The sequence below is a fragment of the Sturnira hondurensis genome, unplaced genomic scaffold, assembly GCF_014824575.4.
Source record: "Sturnira hondurensis isolate 20B ecotype Veracruz unplaced genomic scaffold, ASM1482457v3 Scaffold0004136, whole genome shotgun sequence".
In the NCBI taxonomy this organism is placed as follows: Eukaryota; Metazoa; Chordata; class Mammalia; order Chiroptera; family Phyllostomidae; genus Sturnira; species Sturnira hondurensis.
Window position 1 is genome coordinate 34,780,785 of NW_028076767.1, and position 17,730 is coordinate 34,798,514.

Below are 17,730 nucleotides of genomic sequence, written 5' to 3' on the forward strand. Positions count from 1 at the left end.
CCACCTGCTGCTCTGAGAGTCTCTCACAGACACAGAGCATCCCCGACAGAGTCCCTGGCTCTCCACGAAGCAAGGAAAGGAGGCAGGTGAGCAGCACTGCCATGTCCTCGAAACGAGGCCTCAGCACCTGCCACCCGGCTTCCCCAGTTGGTTTTATAAAGTGTTTCATGCTTTGCTCTCTCACCCCATATCATGACCTTGGTATTTTTCTGGTTAGTTTGGTTGTTACTGTTAGCTCCAGTACCTTTATGGGTTTACGCTGCTGCTTTGTTCAGGCGATCGAACGTGAAAGGCACCGTGAACGATGGAACCTACTCCCCAGACTACTCCCTTGCAAGCGTGGACCTGAAGAGCTTCAAGAACAACCTGGTAGACATCATCCAGCAGAACAAGGAGAGATGGAAAGAGCTCGCTGCCCAAGGTAGAGCTGTTCACGAAGCCTCACTGCCATCCCTCTCTCTGCCTTAGCTCCTCTCAGATTTGGGACTTTTCCCTCTCAGATTTATTCTTTTAGAAAATATTCAAGCCCTTGGTAGAATTTGGAATTTAGCTACCCTTGGATTATTCCTAAGAAAATGGGTTTATCTCTTAAAGAAAAGGAGATTCTGCTCCGCTTCTGCCTCGTGGGCCACAGAAGTGGGTGTCAGTGGGTGTCGGTGAAGAAGATAGAAAGGCTGGGACGATAAACTGGTGATAGATTTTACATGGCGTATTAGCCCCCTGCTCATTTCCAGAGGTACCTTTGAGCCTGTATTTTAGGCTTTGCCGGTGGCTTTTGTGTTGCTGTAGGCCTTGGGAATGTTAATACCTAGTGTCAGAGATTTGGGTACCTGAGTTTTTTTTGTTTTTTTCTACTTTCAATTTTTCTAAGTTACTTTCTCAGCTGACAGTTTCATGAGTTGGATAAGGCATCTGCAGTTTACAACCAGGGAAAACAAATGTGAAGCTAGCTCTAGTTATTTTTGACATATTTTCTGATTCAAGGAAATTAGTCTGTTTCATTTACAGGGCATGTGAGTTAGTATCCATCATTAACTTTCATGCAGGAAACCAGCTTTCAAATTCCAAATCTGGCCCCTGCCTTCTCACACTCCCTCCCACGGCTCTGTCACGCCCGTGCTCCATACTCCCTGCACAGTGGGCTTCTGACTTTCTGAAATGCCCAGGTTCTTTGCACCGATTGCTTTTTCAGCCAGGAATTCTCTTGGATCTCTCCAAAAGGCTGAATCTTTCTTGGCTGGAAGGCCTGTTTTATTTTTTCATTTGAAAAACACAGCGTTTAATCACCGTATTTTTCGGACTACAAAATGCACTCCCTCCCAAATTTGGGAGGAATAATGGTTGTTAATGCTGCTGTTGAGCTCTGTTTACATTTACATTGGTGAAATATTATGTTATTTATGTTATTAAGTATTTTACCACATTCTTTGCTTCAAATTTTTTCCCTATTTTCCTCCTCTAACACCTAAGTGTGTCTTATGGTCTGAAAAAATACAGTACTCATTCACTTAATTCTCACATGGATCTTAGAAGTTATATAGTATTACTATCCCCATTTTACCAATAAAGAAATCAAAGCAGAGGACAGTTTTGTGACTTGCCCCAAATCTCACAATCAGTAAATGAAAGAGCCAGAATCCATTCTTTCTTTTTGAATACAGCTCCCTAAAGCCCCATGCTGGGCAGCCCCCCCCGAAAGAAACCCCTCTTGGCCACTGAATGTGAAGTATGTCCTCTGCCCTCTTTGTCCCTATTAGAGCACAGTTTAGTCACTTCAAAGTGATATCACTAATCAATAATCAATGATACTTGCTGATTCCTTTCCTTATTTATCATGTCTTCCACATAGGAATCTGTGGCCCGTAAAAGTTGGACATGGTCTACTCTTCAGGGGCCTCAAACTCATTTTCACCAGGGGTCACAGCAGCCTTGTGGTTGCCTCCAAATAGCTGAATGTAAATTTTAGAGCTGTATAAATATAACTGCTCCTTAACTAGGGCCAAGGAGCTCGGCACTGCCACTGGGTAGAGACAAGGTGCCAGGCTGGATAAAACAAGGTGGAGGGCTGGATTCGGCCCGTGGGCCTTGTGTTTGGCACCTGTGGTCGACTGTGGTGTCCAGTGTATCCTCAGCAATTAGCACAGTGCTAGGCGTGTAAGAGACACTCAGCCAATAGTTGCTTAGTTAAGTAGTTAATTAATCCTACATGATATCTTATTATTCCTCCACCTCTGCTATTAAAAAATAAAAGAAATACTGATATAATGCTTTTATCTGAATTAGTAACTCATGTTTTTCCCAGCCCCATAAGTCTAATTAGTTAGAAAGTTTTAAATGCACATTTAACAGTAGATAATAGTAAGGTTAATCAGTAGTAGTGTTTCCTTCTTACCAAATAACCCAAAAACCTTAGAAAACTATCTTTGATACTAAAAAGGTTAAAAATGCAAACTTTGCACTTAATACAATTTACAATACATCCTTGAAACGCAAGAATAGAAGAATGTCTGCCTTTACCATGTTTTGCAGAATCCAGCTAGTGCAGGAAGACTCTCAAAGTGTCTCCCAGGCACGCACAGGTTCTCACGCAGCCAGGGTGTGTGGAGGTTGATCTCAGCCCACTGGGGCCTCTGGTGGCCGGGATTTTTCTGTTAAATCCTGCTGCTCCACTGCTTACCCCAAATTGGGACCACAACACCAGGCTTCAAAAGCTGTGGGTTTTCCCCACTTTTTCTCAACTTAGTTTCCCACTTCATGTAGGAGAAACCAGGGGTCATTGCCCTCCCTTCTCACTACAAAGTGAGTCTACCACCTGTGGCAGCAAAGCTGGTCTCTCAGCCATTCTCCAGGCAGGGCTGGCAGAAGGGAGCCCAGAGGAGCTGGCTCCAGGCAAGGCCATAGCTTCCTGCTGTTCTCACCGGAATCTCCAGCAATTTTTTTGTGAATAAATACTTCTCAAAGTGTTGTGTTGCTTTGACTGATTTCCAGTGCAATGGAATAGTTGTTTTTGTTCAGATTTTTCAACTTTGTACTTGTTTTTATGGTGAGGAAACAAGCTCTTTATGTTGCCGGAAGAGAAAGTCCTCTCTCCACATTGGTTTTTGAGAGAATTAAATGAGTTGATTTATGCCGTCTGCTTACAAGTACCTAGAATAGCAGCACTACCGTAAGTGGCTATTATTACTGTAATTATTATTTATATTCCTTCCATTGTGTGTTTTAGGGATTAGGAATGTGGCAGAAACAAAAGAGCTGGTAATTCCTATCCCCATGAAAGAGGGAGTGGAAGTTAGGGGCAGGATTGCAATTTTAAATTAGGAGTCAGGAAAGTCTTTTCTGAGAAAGTGATAATTTAATAAGTACATGAAGGAAGTTAGAAAGTGCTATGGGGAGATCTGGGTAAAGAGTGGGAAATACATTTCCAGGCAGAGGAAATAATCAGCAAAATATCTGGGAGGTCAAGCTTGCCTGACATGAAAAAATGCCAGGAAGCCAATGAAGCTCAGGAGCCCTGAGCAAGCGGCCACAATGCAGGCAGTGTGATAAATGGGCGTCCTACCATACCATTGGCTTTGGCCAAGGACACTTAGGAAACCAAATTTGTAGAGTTTTTAAAAAGAAACTAAAGTGATCTGAACTGAAGTTTTTAAAGGATCTCTCTAGCTACAGAATGGAAAATAGTCTCTTTGGGATGCAAAAGTGGAAACAAAGAAGCCGAAACAAAGGGTATTGCTCATAACTCAGGAGAAAGAATGGGGTTAAACCAGGTGGTGGTGGGGGAGGCTTAAGCCAGTGTGCGTGAGTAGGAAGGAACAGCAAAAGGACATTGGACTCTGGATATATTTTGAAAGCAGAGCTGATAAGATTTGTTACCAGATTAGATGTGGATTATGAAATGAAGAGTCAAAATTGTGCCAGGACTTTTGGTTTTCTTACACATTAATTGTGTATATGTAAATTTATATAATTATTTTGCTGAACAAATTGGCATCTCAGCAAAATTGAAGATGCACACACCATATTTCCCAATAATTTCACCCTAGAGAAACTTTTGCTCACGTGTGTCAGAAGACATGAGCAACATGTTCATAGCAGCATTGTTTGTGAGTACAAAATGCCTGAAAAGATAGTATAATGAATTCATAAATTGTGGTGCATTCACATTATGGAAGAGCGTACTACCGTTAGGGTACATGAACTTCAGCTGTGAGCATCAGCAAAGATAAAAGACACAAACAATGCTGAACAAAATATGCAAACTGCTGAAATATAGCAAGATGCCATTTCTAGAACATTTTAAAAATGTGTAATCTAAACAATAGTAGGTTTTATAATATACAGGATAAAACTAAAGTATGAGGGGGGAAATATTCAGAATCTAGGGGGAAGTTGAGGATTTATTTAGAAATTAGGAGTATTTTATTTCTTAGGTTGGGCGCTAGACACACAAATGGCTTTACCTAATATATGTTTTATATATGTACATATAATCCATTTGTATGAATAGAATATTGTATAATAAAAATGAAAAATGGGATCTGCTACATGCAAATATGTATATATACTTAGTCTTAAATGCAGTAAAGGTGAAATTTTATGATAATTGCTTTGAGATGAGAATAAGCAAGTTATATGATGCTTAGAGCTTTGCAATATTGATTAAATTCTGAGGCTCTGGACAGAATCCAGAATGATTGGTTATCATCACATTAGCCCTGAAGCAGCATTTCAGCAAATCTAAAAAACATCCTCTGATCCTGGAGCAGTGGTAGCAGTGGCTGCTTAGGCTCCAATGAACGAAGCTTCTGGGTTATGGATCTTAACAACAACAACAGAGTTTTTAAAAGAGTAATTTCATTCAAGGATCTGGAAACATCCATCTAAGGATCTGGAAACATCCATCTAAGAATGTGGTATATAAACACATTCCATTGTGACATGAGGCCATTTCAAATAATAAAAAATGCTTTTCTCCATCCCACATGGTTACTATTTTGGTTAAATCTTGTTTATTTAAAGAAAACGCTTTCATAATCTACTCAGTATTCCTCAGCATCTTACGACTTTGCCCAGAGCAGATAGGAAATTTTAAAGAGGCATGTGTGGCCCTGACCAGGTGGCTCAGTTAGTGGGAGTGTCGTCCTGATACACCAAGGTTGCAGATTTGATCCCTAGTCAGGGCACGTATAGGAATCAACCGATGAATGCATAAATAAGTGGAACAACAAGTCTTTCTCTCTCCCTCAAATAAATTTTAAAAAACCTTTTTAAAAGAATATATGTGTGTGTGTACCTTTCTGGTGAGGCAGGTGGAGGGAAATGGTGAGAAGAGTCACCTTCCTATTTCTACCTATAAAGTTTCAGGCAAGTCATGTAACTTTTCTTAGCCTCAAAAAACGGACTATAAATAATATCTACCTTAGTAGAAGGAGCAGACAGTACCACAAATCCTTGTGCAATCTCCAGTCATCTCTGATACATGGTGCAGCTTTAAGAGCAAGGCACCCAAGGAAGTAAGAAAAAAATAAAATCACATCCGCCTATAATGGTAGTGAATAGGTGATAGATTCCTAATTAACAACTGGAGAAATCGTGTACAGTCAAGAAAACTAGGTATGTCCCAGAATGGAGTCCAGGGGTAGGGGCCAGGGTGGTCAGCCTGGAATGGAAAGCAATATGTCTCTTGCTGTACTGAGTAATTTTATGATTTATTTGATACTAATTCAAATCCTAAAATTCTAGGCTCAAAGAAGATTAAAAACTGAGAAAAGGAGGCAACGTGGGAACTGAGATGTCACCAGATTCGCACTGTGCACGAATCCCAGCTGCTTAGAAGCAGAGGGAAACCTAGAGCTAGCTTAGAGCAAACTTGACACTTGAGAGCAGGCATTAAAATTTTCAAACACACAAGTGTTTCCTAGTTTCCTTTTGTAACTTATTTCCCCCATGATTGCCTTAGAGTCACAGAGTATATTCAGTATGATATCATGCATTTGAACCTTTTGAGACCTGATTTTCCCTTATGTGGCTCATATGTGCCACTCAAAAAATTAGTATTTTTTGAAATTAAATGTATTGGGGTGACATTGGTTCGTAGGAAGATGATGTGACTTTGGGTGGTGGGCGCACAGTGCAACATACAGATCATGTGTCACAGAACTGGGCTCCTGGATCCTCTCTAACCCTATGAACCAATGTCACTCCAATAAAAAAATTAGGATTTTAATTAGAATTACTTTGATATCAATTTGGAAAGAATTGCCATCTTTATGAGATTATCTTTCTACTCATATATACTCTATCATTCATAGGTCTTTTTTATGTTTCTCAGAAAGTTTTTTCTTAATAATAATAAAAATAATAATGATAAAAATTCTTATTAGTTTTACTATGTGTGAGCCATTATAGTAAGCATGTACAGGGTGGGCCAAAAGTATATATATGACTTTATGTATACTGAGTATATATACAGTCATATACTCATGACTGTAAGTATACAGTCATGAGTACATGAAACAGTTTATTTTTGTATTATTATTTACTAGTTATTGAATTATTTTTATACCAACAACTATAAATCTACATTTGCCCCACCCTGTACTATATTATATATAATCACTTAATATTTACATTTTGAATATATTCTGTTGCATTTTCCTTCAGTATTTTATATTCTTTGTTGTTTTTGTGAATGGCTATTTCCCATTGGTGTATAGAAATGCACTTGTTTTTGAATAGTGATTTTCTGCAAATAATGAAAGTTGTATTTTCATTCCCAAATGAGTAACTTTGATAACTGTTTTCCCTAAGACCATTTAACTAGCAAGTTTACCCAGAACACTCTGAAATGGAAGTGGTAAATTCAGCTTGTTTCTGAATTTAAAGGGGAGGTGCTTAGCATTTCAGCCCTAAGTGGAATATTTCTCAGTTTCTTTGATTTTTTCTTCATGAGGTTAACTATATTCCCATCAATAAATAATTTTAGAAAATATATTTTAGATGAAACATTTAGTTTGATCAAGTGTCTTTTTAGTTTTTAAGATAATTTATGATTTTTCTTTTTAATTGGTTCATATAGTGAATTATATTAATAGATTTTCTAATGTCAAACACCTTGTATTCCTCAAATCCAAGTTAATCATGATGCGCTAACTTTTCAAAATTACTTTTGCTAGCTTTAAAAAATATATATTTACGCATGCAATTAACTTATCATTTTTGTTTCTCATACTGACCTTGTCTTGTTTTGGTATTGAGGTTACGCTAACCTCATAAAATGGGTTGAAATTTTTAAATTCTGCCCCCTCTCTGAATTCCAGATTAGAGAAAATGATAAAGGTCTCTTCTACTTCTGAATCCCTGAGTTATTTCCAAAATCTTTCACATTTCATGTAACAGGGAGGAATTGTAACAGTGGGGAACTGTATAACCCACTCCACCATTCTTTCGACATTTTTCCTGTGAGTGCTGACTCTGACTAACATGCAGCTTTGTGGATGAACAACATGTTTGTATAAGAATCCTAGGAAATAACTTCAAACGGCACAGACTCAGACCTTTGGTCATCCCAGCTCGGGGAGATTTGCTGACCTTCCACCGTGGAGCCAGGACGATATAAGTCAGGGGGACGTGAATCTAGGATGACAAACCAGCGTGATGAAAACTGGGCCATCACTGGTCTTATCCGAATGGACCGTGCTGGTCTGCACACACAGAACTTTTCAACCCCCTCCCTTGCTCTCTTTGTTCTGCTTCCCTTCCCCTTCCTTATAAAAACCTCTGCCAGCACTGAGATGTGAAGAAGAGCTTTGGAATGAGAGTCCCCATCTTCTCAGGGGATCGGCACTTGAATAAACCACTTTCCTTCTCCCCAGGACTTGTCTCATGAGTTTGGCTATCACTGCAGCAGGCAGCTGGACCTGGGTTCAGTCATTTTCACACTCAAAATGTGACAGAACTGGCAAACCCCAGTCTATAAGTGTCCGAGGCTATAAGTATTTAGCTTTTTTGTATCTTCCAATTCTTTTCTCTCTGTCTTTCTTTGGGTTCCATAGGTTGTAAAAAAACAAGACCACCACTGGAACAGTACGAAGTTAAACTGCTCTCACCAGCAATCTGAGTTCCCCCCTTACCTTTATTGCCTCTTGGAGAAAACCTCAGTCCATGTCCAGTGGAGGAGAAACCTATATACCTTTTGGAGTCGCGGGTGGGAAGATAGAGTTTGACTGAGTATTTTCCGAGAAACTTTGTTCCCAACACAGACATGACTTTTAAATCTAATGATTTGGAGCATATGCTTTTGTTTCTGGTACTTCTGTAAACAACACCTGGGTGTGGGCCACGGGAACGAGCAGTGGGAGCAAAACCAGACTAGTGGAGAGCTCTCAGTTTCAAATCACCAACAAGGCAAACAGCTTTTGTAGTTCTTTCAGAAGGGAAATTAAAAATAATATGGTTGTTTATTTAACTTTAAAACAATATCACTATATTAGCATTTATTGTTTTTCACCACTTTAAAGAAAAATACTAGAGCTTAATTTTTCTTTTAATTTGAATGATTAAAAACTATCTGAATGATGTGAGGCAAATTAATTTATAATTTTAAATTCTTTGAGTTTTTTAGTGTGATTGTGAGTTTTTGAGAATGTTTCAGAGGTATACTGAAACAGAAACACTTGTTAAAAGATGTTATTTGCTTTTAGAGAGAAGGGAAGGGAGGGAGAAAGAGAGGGAGAGAAACATCAATGTGTGGTTGCCTCTCATGCACCCTCTACTGAGGACCTGGCCTGCAATCCAGGCATCCAGGCATGTGCCCTGACTGGGAATAGAACCAGTGACCCTTTGGTTCACAGGATGGCACACAGTCTACTGAGCCACACCAGCCAGGGCTCAGAAAGATTTTTTATTACAGGAAAATCTGACTTAAAAAATAAGGCAACATTCTCTGTTTTGGGCCAAAGTCTCAGGTAATCCTGAGGCATGTTAAGTACATTAATTCAGTTACTTAAGCTATTTTTCCTAGGAAGTACTAACAGGATCATAAAAGCTAGTTTAAAAATTGAGCACTATAGCAGAGTATAAATAACTGATTTGCTCTTATTTCCACCCAGTTTCTAACTTAGTTTTAGCTGAATGCAGGTCTGGCTGCGTGCTGCAGTGAAAGCCAGACTTGTGAGACAGGTGCTGGGGAGAAGGAAACGGGTTTACTCAGGTGCTGGCTATCTGAGAGGATGGGGGCACTCTGGTCCCAAAGCCCAGCTCCCCCTCTCAGTGGAGGTAGATTTTGTAAGGAGGGAGAGGAGAACAGCACAAAGAGATCAAGGGAGGAGGTTGCAAAGTTCTCTAACATGCAGACGAGCACTGTCCATTCTGAGAAGAACCTTGAAACTGGTCAAGCAGTGGTCTGGTGTGCATCATCCCGGTGTTTATTATCCTGGTTTTCGTCATTCTGGACTCATGTCATCCTGGCTCCATGGTTGCAAGTCAGTAAGTCTCGTGGAGCTGGAATGACTGAAGGTCAGAGTCTGTATCTTTTGAAGTTAGTTCCCAGAATTCTTACACTAACATGCTGTTTATCTATAAGCTGCATGCTAAAGTCAGCTTCTACAGAAACAAGGTCCAAAGAATAGTGGGGGGAGTTATGGATTCCCGCTGTTACAAGGGAGCTTTAGGAATAATTACAAGAAACCACTTTCTCATGCTTCCCGCATTTGCCTCCCATAGCTTCTTTTGTCCCTTTTGAAAAGTTCCACAAAGGGAATCAAACGGATTCTTCCTGGTGGTTTCACAGGGTGTGAAAAAGTTGCCATTGGAGCAATGAACTATGATCCCATCTGAATGCTACTTCATCCTCCTCTCCTTCTTTGGGGGGAAGCCCAGGAGTCATCAGGAAACAAGGCTGAGACTGGAAGGCTTGAGTCTCTGTTCCCAGACTCTGACTCCGAGGGCACTTACCTTTCATAAGTGAAAATTTAAAAATCGCCTTGAGGTCTGATAGACAAACTGCTTAGGAACAATAAATACAATCGTTAGCCTAAACACCACTCGCAAACCTGTTATATAGCAGTAGTTTTACTTCAAAGACCTGCATCGTTGTGCTATTTCTCTGTACTTTTATTTCACAGATCCCTGTAGAAGTTCTGGCACATTCCTTCTCTAACTGGCCAGCAATCTCTGTTAGTCCCTAAAAGTTCTCCTCATTCTTCTACATCTATTGATTACAGAAAATAAAAAGTCACCTTTTGAAAAGAATAAAAATGTGTCCATGTTACTTTGCATTGAATTACTTTAAAAGGTTATATTTATAAATATTTGTTTATAAAATATTATAATTGTACCATCCCATTAGCTTTTTAATCAATCAAAATTCTTCACATAAAACACAGTGCATTTTATGTTATGACTCCTAAACTACCAGGACTATGAATTCTAAGATCATTTTGAGAAAATATTTGTGCACGTTTTAGATTTCAGAAGGGATGAGTTATCAGAGAAAAACCGAGGCTTTCAGAGAGAAACACTAGGGCTTGCTCTCTTTCCTGTCATGGTTCAAAACATTGTTAACTATTTAAATATTTATAGTAATTGCAAAATAATGTTTGAAATTATCAGTCAATTAGATTATATATTATACATTTATTGCATTCTTTGTATTTTAATCTCTTCAGCTAACATTCTACATTATGTTATCAGTACAGTAGAACAGGAGTGTGCATTTGATAGAATGGAACATTTGGAAGGTCAGAATTCTAGAGTCCTAAGAGGTGATATTCACCAAAGTCACTTAATCTTAGAAGAGCTTAAATAATGTGAATTGTGAGTGTGTATTTCCATGTTATTTATTCATTTGCTCATTCATTTATTGTAAAGACAAACTCAATAGTTTCCAACCCTGGCAACATATTAACATCATCCACACTACTTTATTTTTGAAAAGTTCAACATGGTTTATCTGTAGTTCCCAGAGGCAGGTCAAAATAGAACACTTGTGCATTTAGATGAATGCAGCAAGACCTGGAGCGGGAGGGCAGGAAATTTCAACAAATGGTGAAGCACAGATGCGAATCTGCGCCCGTGCCGCCCAGGCAGGCTGCACACAGGAAACAACAGGTGTATATTGTTGATGATATTCCTTAGATGTCTGTCTTGGGTCACACATTTCTACCCTGAAATGTTTGCCTTCTACTTTTGGGAAAGTCAGTGAATTTTCTTCCTACCTTTATCCTGTTCTTATCGCCTCATAGAATGTAATTCGTGGGGTCCCCTCTTCTATCCAGTCATTAAAATATTACCTATTTTCCAAGCCTTCATTAAAATGCTTTTTCTAAGAATAAGCATTGATAACTTATTTATATTACAGTGGGAATACTTAACAAGTACTTGTACATTATGCCTTGCTTTCTCAAAACGGGTTAAAATGCTTTAAACAGGGATCTATCAAAAATCAGCGTTGAAATAGAAGTGGGATTGGAGAGGAGATTTGGGACATATTTCTAATTTCACACGTGTGGTAGATTCTGACATTCCCCTTCGGAGATCTGTACCATCCCTCCACTCAGTGCCTGAGTGTAATGAAATATTCGATTGGAGTGTGTTACGCATGTTAACTATGGATGCTGACAAAAGGTTGAAAATTACTGAGGTTATTTCAAAACTATGTACAGAGGCCTCCTATGTGCAAAACAAACACCTGTGGCATTTTCTGAGACTAGAACTCACTGATGTTTAGCTTTAGATCTTCGGTGACTCCTGGTCAGGGCCAGGTAAAAGCTCGGTCAGTGTCAAGTAGAGGAGAATTGATTCTGTGCTATGGAAATCTGATTTTAGCTGTGAGTCCATACAAGTGAAATGGTATTACCCACTATGTTGTACAATATTTTTCTTTATCAGCCAAAATATTTAAGAAAAGAAACGACTGTTAAATGGCTAATGGGAAAACTAAATGTAAGGTTTATTTCCCCAAACCCGCCTTTCGCTCAATGTCTGTCCTTGCTATGTTTCTGACACTCCAAACCTTGCCCATTGTTCTAATTTTACTCTGTAAGACCAGAAACACTTGCAAGAGTTTACAGGAGATTTGTGGCCTCTGGAAACTATGAGGTAAAGGTGTGACATTGGAGAGCTGGGGAGTAGGGAAGGTGGTAATGGGGAAGACAGTGGTGGATGGGACATTGCACTGTGGACAGAGGTGATGGGGGCAGAGTAAGACTAAACGTTTGGGGCATTAGGTAGGGAATAGCACTCTGAAAAGGTTTTGTCTTTCAGGTGCTACTCACCTCTGGCAACTGTAACTGGAATTTGTAATCGGAGTTTATTATGTCCTCTACACTGCTCACACGAGGCTCAAAATATTGTCACACTCTCCTAATAACTAGCCCAGTGCAAAGGGCATTGGAAACATCATTGTCTTAACATTACACTGCAGAAGAAAACGTCGATATCTCTTCATTTGTTAACGCCTACCTTTGTTCTTTCTCCAAAGCTCCTAGTCTTCCCTTCCTCTTAACTCAAGATCTCTCTTCCTCTCTTTCCCACTTCACCTCTAGAATACTTTCAGTTGCTCAAAACAATTTAGCCCACTGGCTCAGATTAGCCCACTTAACAAAACAAAAGCCTGACAATTGGCCTAAAATGACAACTGTAGTTCTTCAAGCACTCCTGAGAGTGTCTGAGATCCTTACCCAAAATTGTCTTCCTACACAATATAATAATGATGAAATGCCTATGGGTTATAGAAATTACTTATTTTAAAAAGATTTTATTTATTGTTAGAAGGGAAGGGAGGGATAAAGAAAGAGAGGGAGAGAAACATTAATATGCAAGAGATACATAAATCGGCTGCCTCTCACACGCCCCCAACTGGGGACTGGCCTACAACCCAGGCATATGCCCTGACTGGGAATCGAACTGGTGACCCTTTGGTTCACAGGCCAGCACTCAATCCACTGAGCCACGCCAGCCAGGGAAGAAATTACTTATTATAGTTACATTAAATTAAAAAAGGAGGGTTATATTGGGCATGATTATAACTTGCGGGACACATACAAACAAGAGAAGAATAATGATTTTCTTTATACTTTCTCAGGATATTTGTCTATTCTAGACAAAATCAGCTCTAGAGTAGTACCTACTCTAGACAAAATCAGCTAGAATTGAGCTCCCTAGATGTCCAGATTATTATCTTGAATGGTTTTTAGGCAACAAATCAAGTGAAGAAAAAAATAAGTTGAATTAGAAAAACAAGAATTAACCTCTTCACTCATTCTCCCCAACCCTCCTCCCATCTGGCAACCATCAAAGCACTTTCCATATCCATGATTCTCTTTCTGTTCTCTGGTTTGCTTAGTTCATTTTTTAGATTGAATTGTTGATAGATATGTATTTATTGCCATTTTATTGTTCATAGTTTTGATCATCTTCTTTTTCTTAAATAAGTACCTTTAACATTTTGTATAATTCGGATTTGGTGATGATGAACACCTTTAGTTGTTTTTTTTTTCTTGTCTGGGAAGTTCATTATTTGACCTTTGATTCTAAATGGTAGCTTCTCTGGATAGAGCAATCTTGGCTGTAGATCCCCAGTTTTCATGACTTTCAATATTTCTTGTCAATCCCTTCTAGCCTCAAAATCCCTTCTTTTGAGAAATCAGCTAAGAGCGCTATAGGAACTTCTCTGTAGTAACTAACTTCTTTCCTCTTGCTGTCTTTAAGATTCCCTCCTTATCTTTAACATTTGTCATTTTAATTATGGTGTGTCTTGGAGTGGGCCTCTTTGCATCCATCTTGTTTGAGATTCTCTGTACTAAGGGAAAAAGCTGTAATGCCTTTTATGGCCTAGTCTCTGAAGTCAAACACCATCACTTGTACTATAATCTGTTTATTAGAAGTAAGTCATTAAGTCCAGCTTACACTCAAGGAGGATGGTTTTAAGAGCAATTGCTAGAAGAGAAAAGAACTGAAACTGCTGTGGACATAAACATGTATGAATAGCCCATATACACAGAGAACAGTGTGGTGAAGGCCAGGGGTGGGGCTGGGTGGAGATGGACACAGAGGAGGGGAAATAGAGAATATTTGTAATAGTGTCAACAATAAAAAAGAGTAAAAAAAACCACAAGAATTATTTCAAGATCATTATTGATGAAGACTTTAATCACAAAGGGTTTCAGAAGCAAAAGTAAAAATATTAAACATTAAACATACATATATTAACTATATTTATTTTATAATTTTACCATAATCCTTCTTACCAGCATAGCTAATTATAAATGCTATGTAAAATTTATTTTTTCGCAACTGCTTCACAGCATTTTCTCTAGATGGTGTTAAAGTAAGTAACACTTTTTTTCCAGAAGAAAAAACCTGTTCTCAGAAGTGTTAGTTTTCCTCGTTAGTAAACATCCATAAGTAAAATCCCACGCATGGTGACAACTCTAATTTGTCCAAAAGACGTGGAGATTTCAATCCACTTGCTGGAAATCTACCTGGCCCTGTGAGAAAAGGGGGACCCACTTTTACAGGTTGCTCAGTTGGAGTACGAACCACATTCATAATAACTAAAGATTCCTTGGCCCGCCTGGCCCAACAAGAGTAGATTGAGCTGATGGCTACGTCAGCATCCTATGCTTTCAAATGTTTGCTAAAATGGCATTCTTAGCAGTTCTCTTTACTAAGACAATGTGAATGTCAGTAAATGTTTTTTGAACAGATAACCATTTCTGCGACAAAGCTTATCCATCTATTTTCACACTAGCTGTCCATTTTCTAAAACATCAAGAAGGTAGTGTGACTGTCATAACCTTAACTAATCATTTATATTCTACCATGTATCCTTCTGAACAAATACTATAATAGTTCTCTGCCATTTAAAAATGGTTCAGAAAAAATAATGATTCGTAAAATTGTAAGAGAGAGATATCATTGATAGAATGTTTGTTTAGAAGGAGGGAAAAGCAGTGGAAAATGGCTTAATATGCTGGTTTTGGGGGAGGAAGTGAGATTTGTGAATTACTTGTTCAATATGTAATTCAGTTAAGGTGACCCAGTCATTTTCCTTCTGGAAAGCCTATTGTTTGCATTACTCTTCAATACCTTTTTTACTGTGATCCTCTGACACTTGACTTAAAGGCTAATTATACGTCTAGTAGGAGCACCCCAGTAATTCATTAGCTGAGGCTGGCCGATGTCCGATATTGAATAATGTATTTTCACAAATATACATATTTATTCTTATCCTCTGGCTCTGCCTCGGAAGGAGGGGAAAGGCTATCACTTACTAACAGATTTAATTTCAAAGATAAGTCATGTACTCATAATAAGAAAAGGCAAAAGCACCGCAGGTACTAAATTATACCCTGCATGGTGCTGAGTTAGGATCTACAACTCTGGAACTAGACTATCATGTTCAATCCTGGTTTCATCACTTACTAGCTCTGTAACCTTGAGCAGGTCTCTTACTCTCTCTGCCTCAGTTTGCTCATTTGTAAAGCAAGGATCATGAAAACAAGTGTCTATCTCAAGAGCTTTTGTGAAGATTAAATGTTTCAATACATGCAAAGAAAGTGTTTAGAATTTAGTGTTTACTGCAATAATTCTTATTCTTGTTGGTTCACATGTGTGCTTCTAAGCTACATGGAGAGCTTATAGAAGGCTTCCTTGAATGTGTATATTATGGAAAAACACTACTTGCTTATACCAATTTTGACATGAGATTATGCTTAACTAATGACAAAAACTTATAATTGATAAATTCCATCAATGGAGTGAGTTGTTATATAGTGAATTGATGTTGACTCTTTTATAACCTTTCCATTTGTAATCAATCCATCATGACATCCTGTAGAGGTTCTCTCAAATATTTCTCAAGTCCATCCATTTTTCCACATGAATGTAAAGGAATGAAATTGTCTTATTTTGAATAGTTCATACAGTTGCCCAATTTGTAGAGCTAAAAGTGAACAACTGTTATTACATACTTTTTTGTTTAGAATTCTACCACGTAAGATACCTGCTTTTATTTTTTTTTCTTGGCATAGAATCCTTTAGGAAAAGAAAATGTTCTTGAAACAAGATATTTTAGTTAATCCAGCAAACTTGGCTCATCGCAATTTCTTTCCCCAAAGAGTTGCTACTACTTTGTTTTTATCCATTAAAATATGCCTGGATTTAGACTTTTTATGTGGTTGAAACTGCTCTTTTGTCCTGAGTTTACTTCTTCTAGGACTGTTATTCATGTTTTAGCTAAGATCATTTTTCCTTGTTAACTATAGAAATCCTGCAAAAAGATTTATAGCTGAAGTCTTTGATTTTATTATAAATATTTAATTTTCATGTTTTCTTACTCTCCAAAAAAATGTGAAATGTAGGGTAAAAGAAAAATGATCTAAAAGATCTCTTCAGGTGGGAGTTTGTATATAAGTTTTATCATGGAAACCCTCACAAATCAGATGCTCAAACTTTATTTTCATATAATCTTCAAAATATGACCTAAGTCCATTCTTCAGCAAGACAATTGGTAGTGAGTGATCTTAGAAGCTTTGCACTAACTTTAATTTTCACCCAGAAGCATTTATGGAAGTCAAAAGAGAACCCATACAAGGACACACTCAAAAATCTTGATTGATCACTCTGCTTTCATTCAGAATGTGATTCATTCAGAAGGGTCCTTTGTTCCCACATCATCTCGTCTTGGGTTAGGCTTATATAAAATACGCTGATCAAGTTCTTTACTTAAAGAAAACCTGGAGACACTAGTAAGAAATACAAATCTAATGAAATGAAGTCAGTTCAACAATAATAAGATAATCGTTTTGATGTTAGTTTGATGAAGAGATAATAGGGCACCCACAATTTGTTTTAAATAAGTTCATCCCCAGCATGAGAATAATCCTGTTATACAAATCTTTATAGAGAATGCACCACTCCCACAATCCTGGTTGGCTGTTGTAGATCAATAATGTGTTTTGTAACTAATTGCTTAAATTGCTTTTATTTTAAAGCATGAGCTTACAATTATTAAGTTTTCTTCAATAGGAGCAACTTGAAATTATATGCAAGAGGATTTATTTCACTCCTACTATCAAAAACTGCAAGTAGATGCAACTAACTCTCTCCATACAACCCTTCAAATAGCTCATCATAAACAGCCTTGGTTAGATAGGAAAATGCACACAGAGGAAAAAATAACATAGAAAAAGTGTTGTAAGAACACCAGTCTCTCATCTGAGTTAAAGTATTCCTGGATATGTGAGATTGATTTCTACTTTGGTTGATTATTGGGACTCCATCAATACAGTTACCAAATTAGCCCTCTAAAATTTGATGACTTAGAGCTAAATTAAATGGGGGAAAATAGTATGTTTGGGTATTTAGTAGCCTTTATTCAACTCATTCTAAAAATTGGTGAAAAGATATTTATAGGATCTCACAAAAAATCTGAAGACCACTAAAAATGTGTTATGCATACCAACAGTATTCGTTGAATCCATCTCTTGTAGTAGGTGCTAATTCATTGAAAATTATGATGAGAAAGCTTGATTAACATTCTAAGTGTGTTTAATCTCCATGGGAAAATGACCAAAATCAAAGGAGGCACACTTTCCTGACTCTTCTCTCATTTTCTTCAGATGCAAACACAACAACCTGCTCTCTCCACTGATGAATGGTGAAAGTAGCGAGCAGATGAGTGCAGTTTGAGAAATGGTAGAACTAGAGGTTAAGATTCTGGTCGCA

General features: G+C 38.1%; 1 protein-coding gene across 4 annotated transcripts in view; it reads left to right on the forward strand.

Moving 5' to 3' along the window:
- The window catches only part of PDE1A (phosphodiesterase 1A), a 437,635-nt gene that overhangs the window by 409,838 nt on the left and 10,067 nt on the right, over window positions 1-17,730 (forward strand). For 3 of the 4 annotated variants that reach the window (XM_037044338.1, XM_037044337.1, XM_037044339.1), the window contains one exon: window positions 276-421. In XM_037044338.1, coding sequence (XP_036900233.1) covers window positions 276-421 — 146 coding nt within the window. Of the gene's footprint in view, window positions 1-275; window positions 422-5,742; window positions 6,080-17,730 lie in introns of those variants that run through there. The other variant, XM_037044340.1, reaches the window with a different exon arrangement.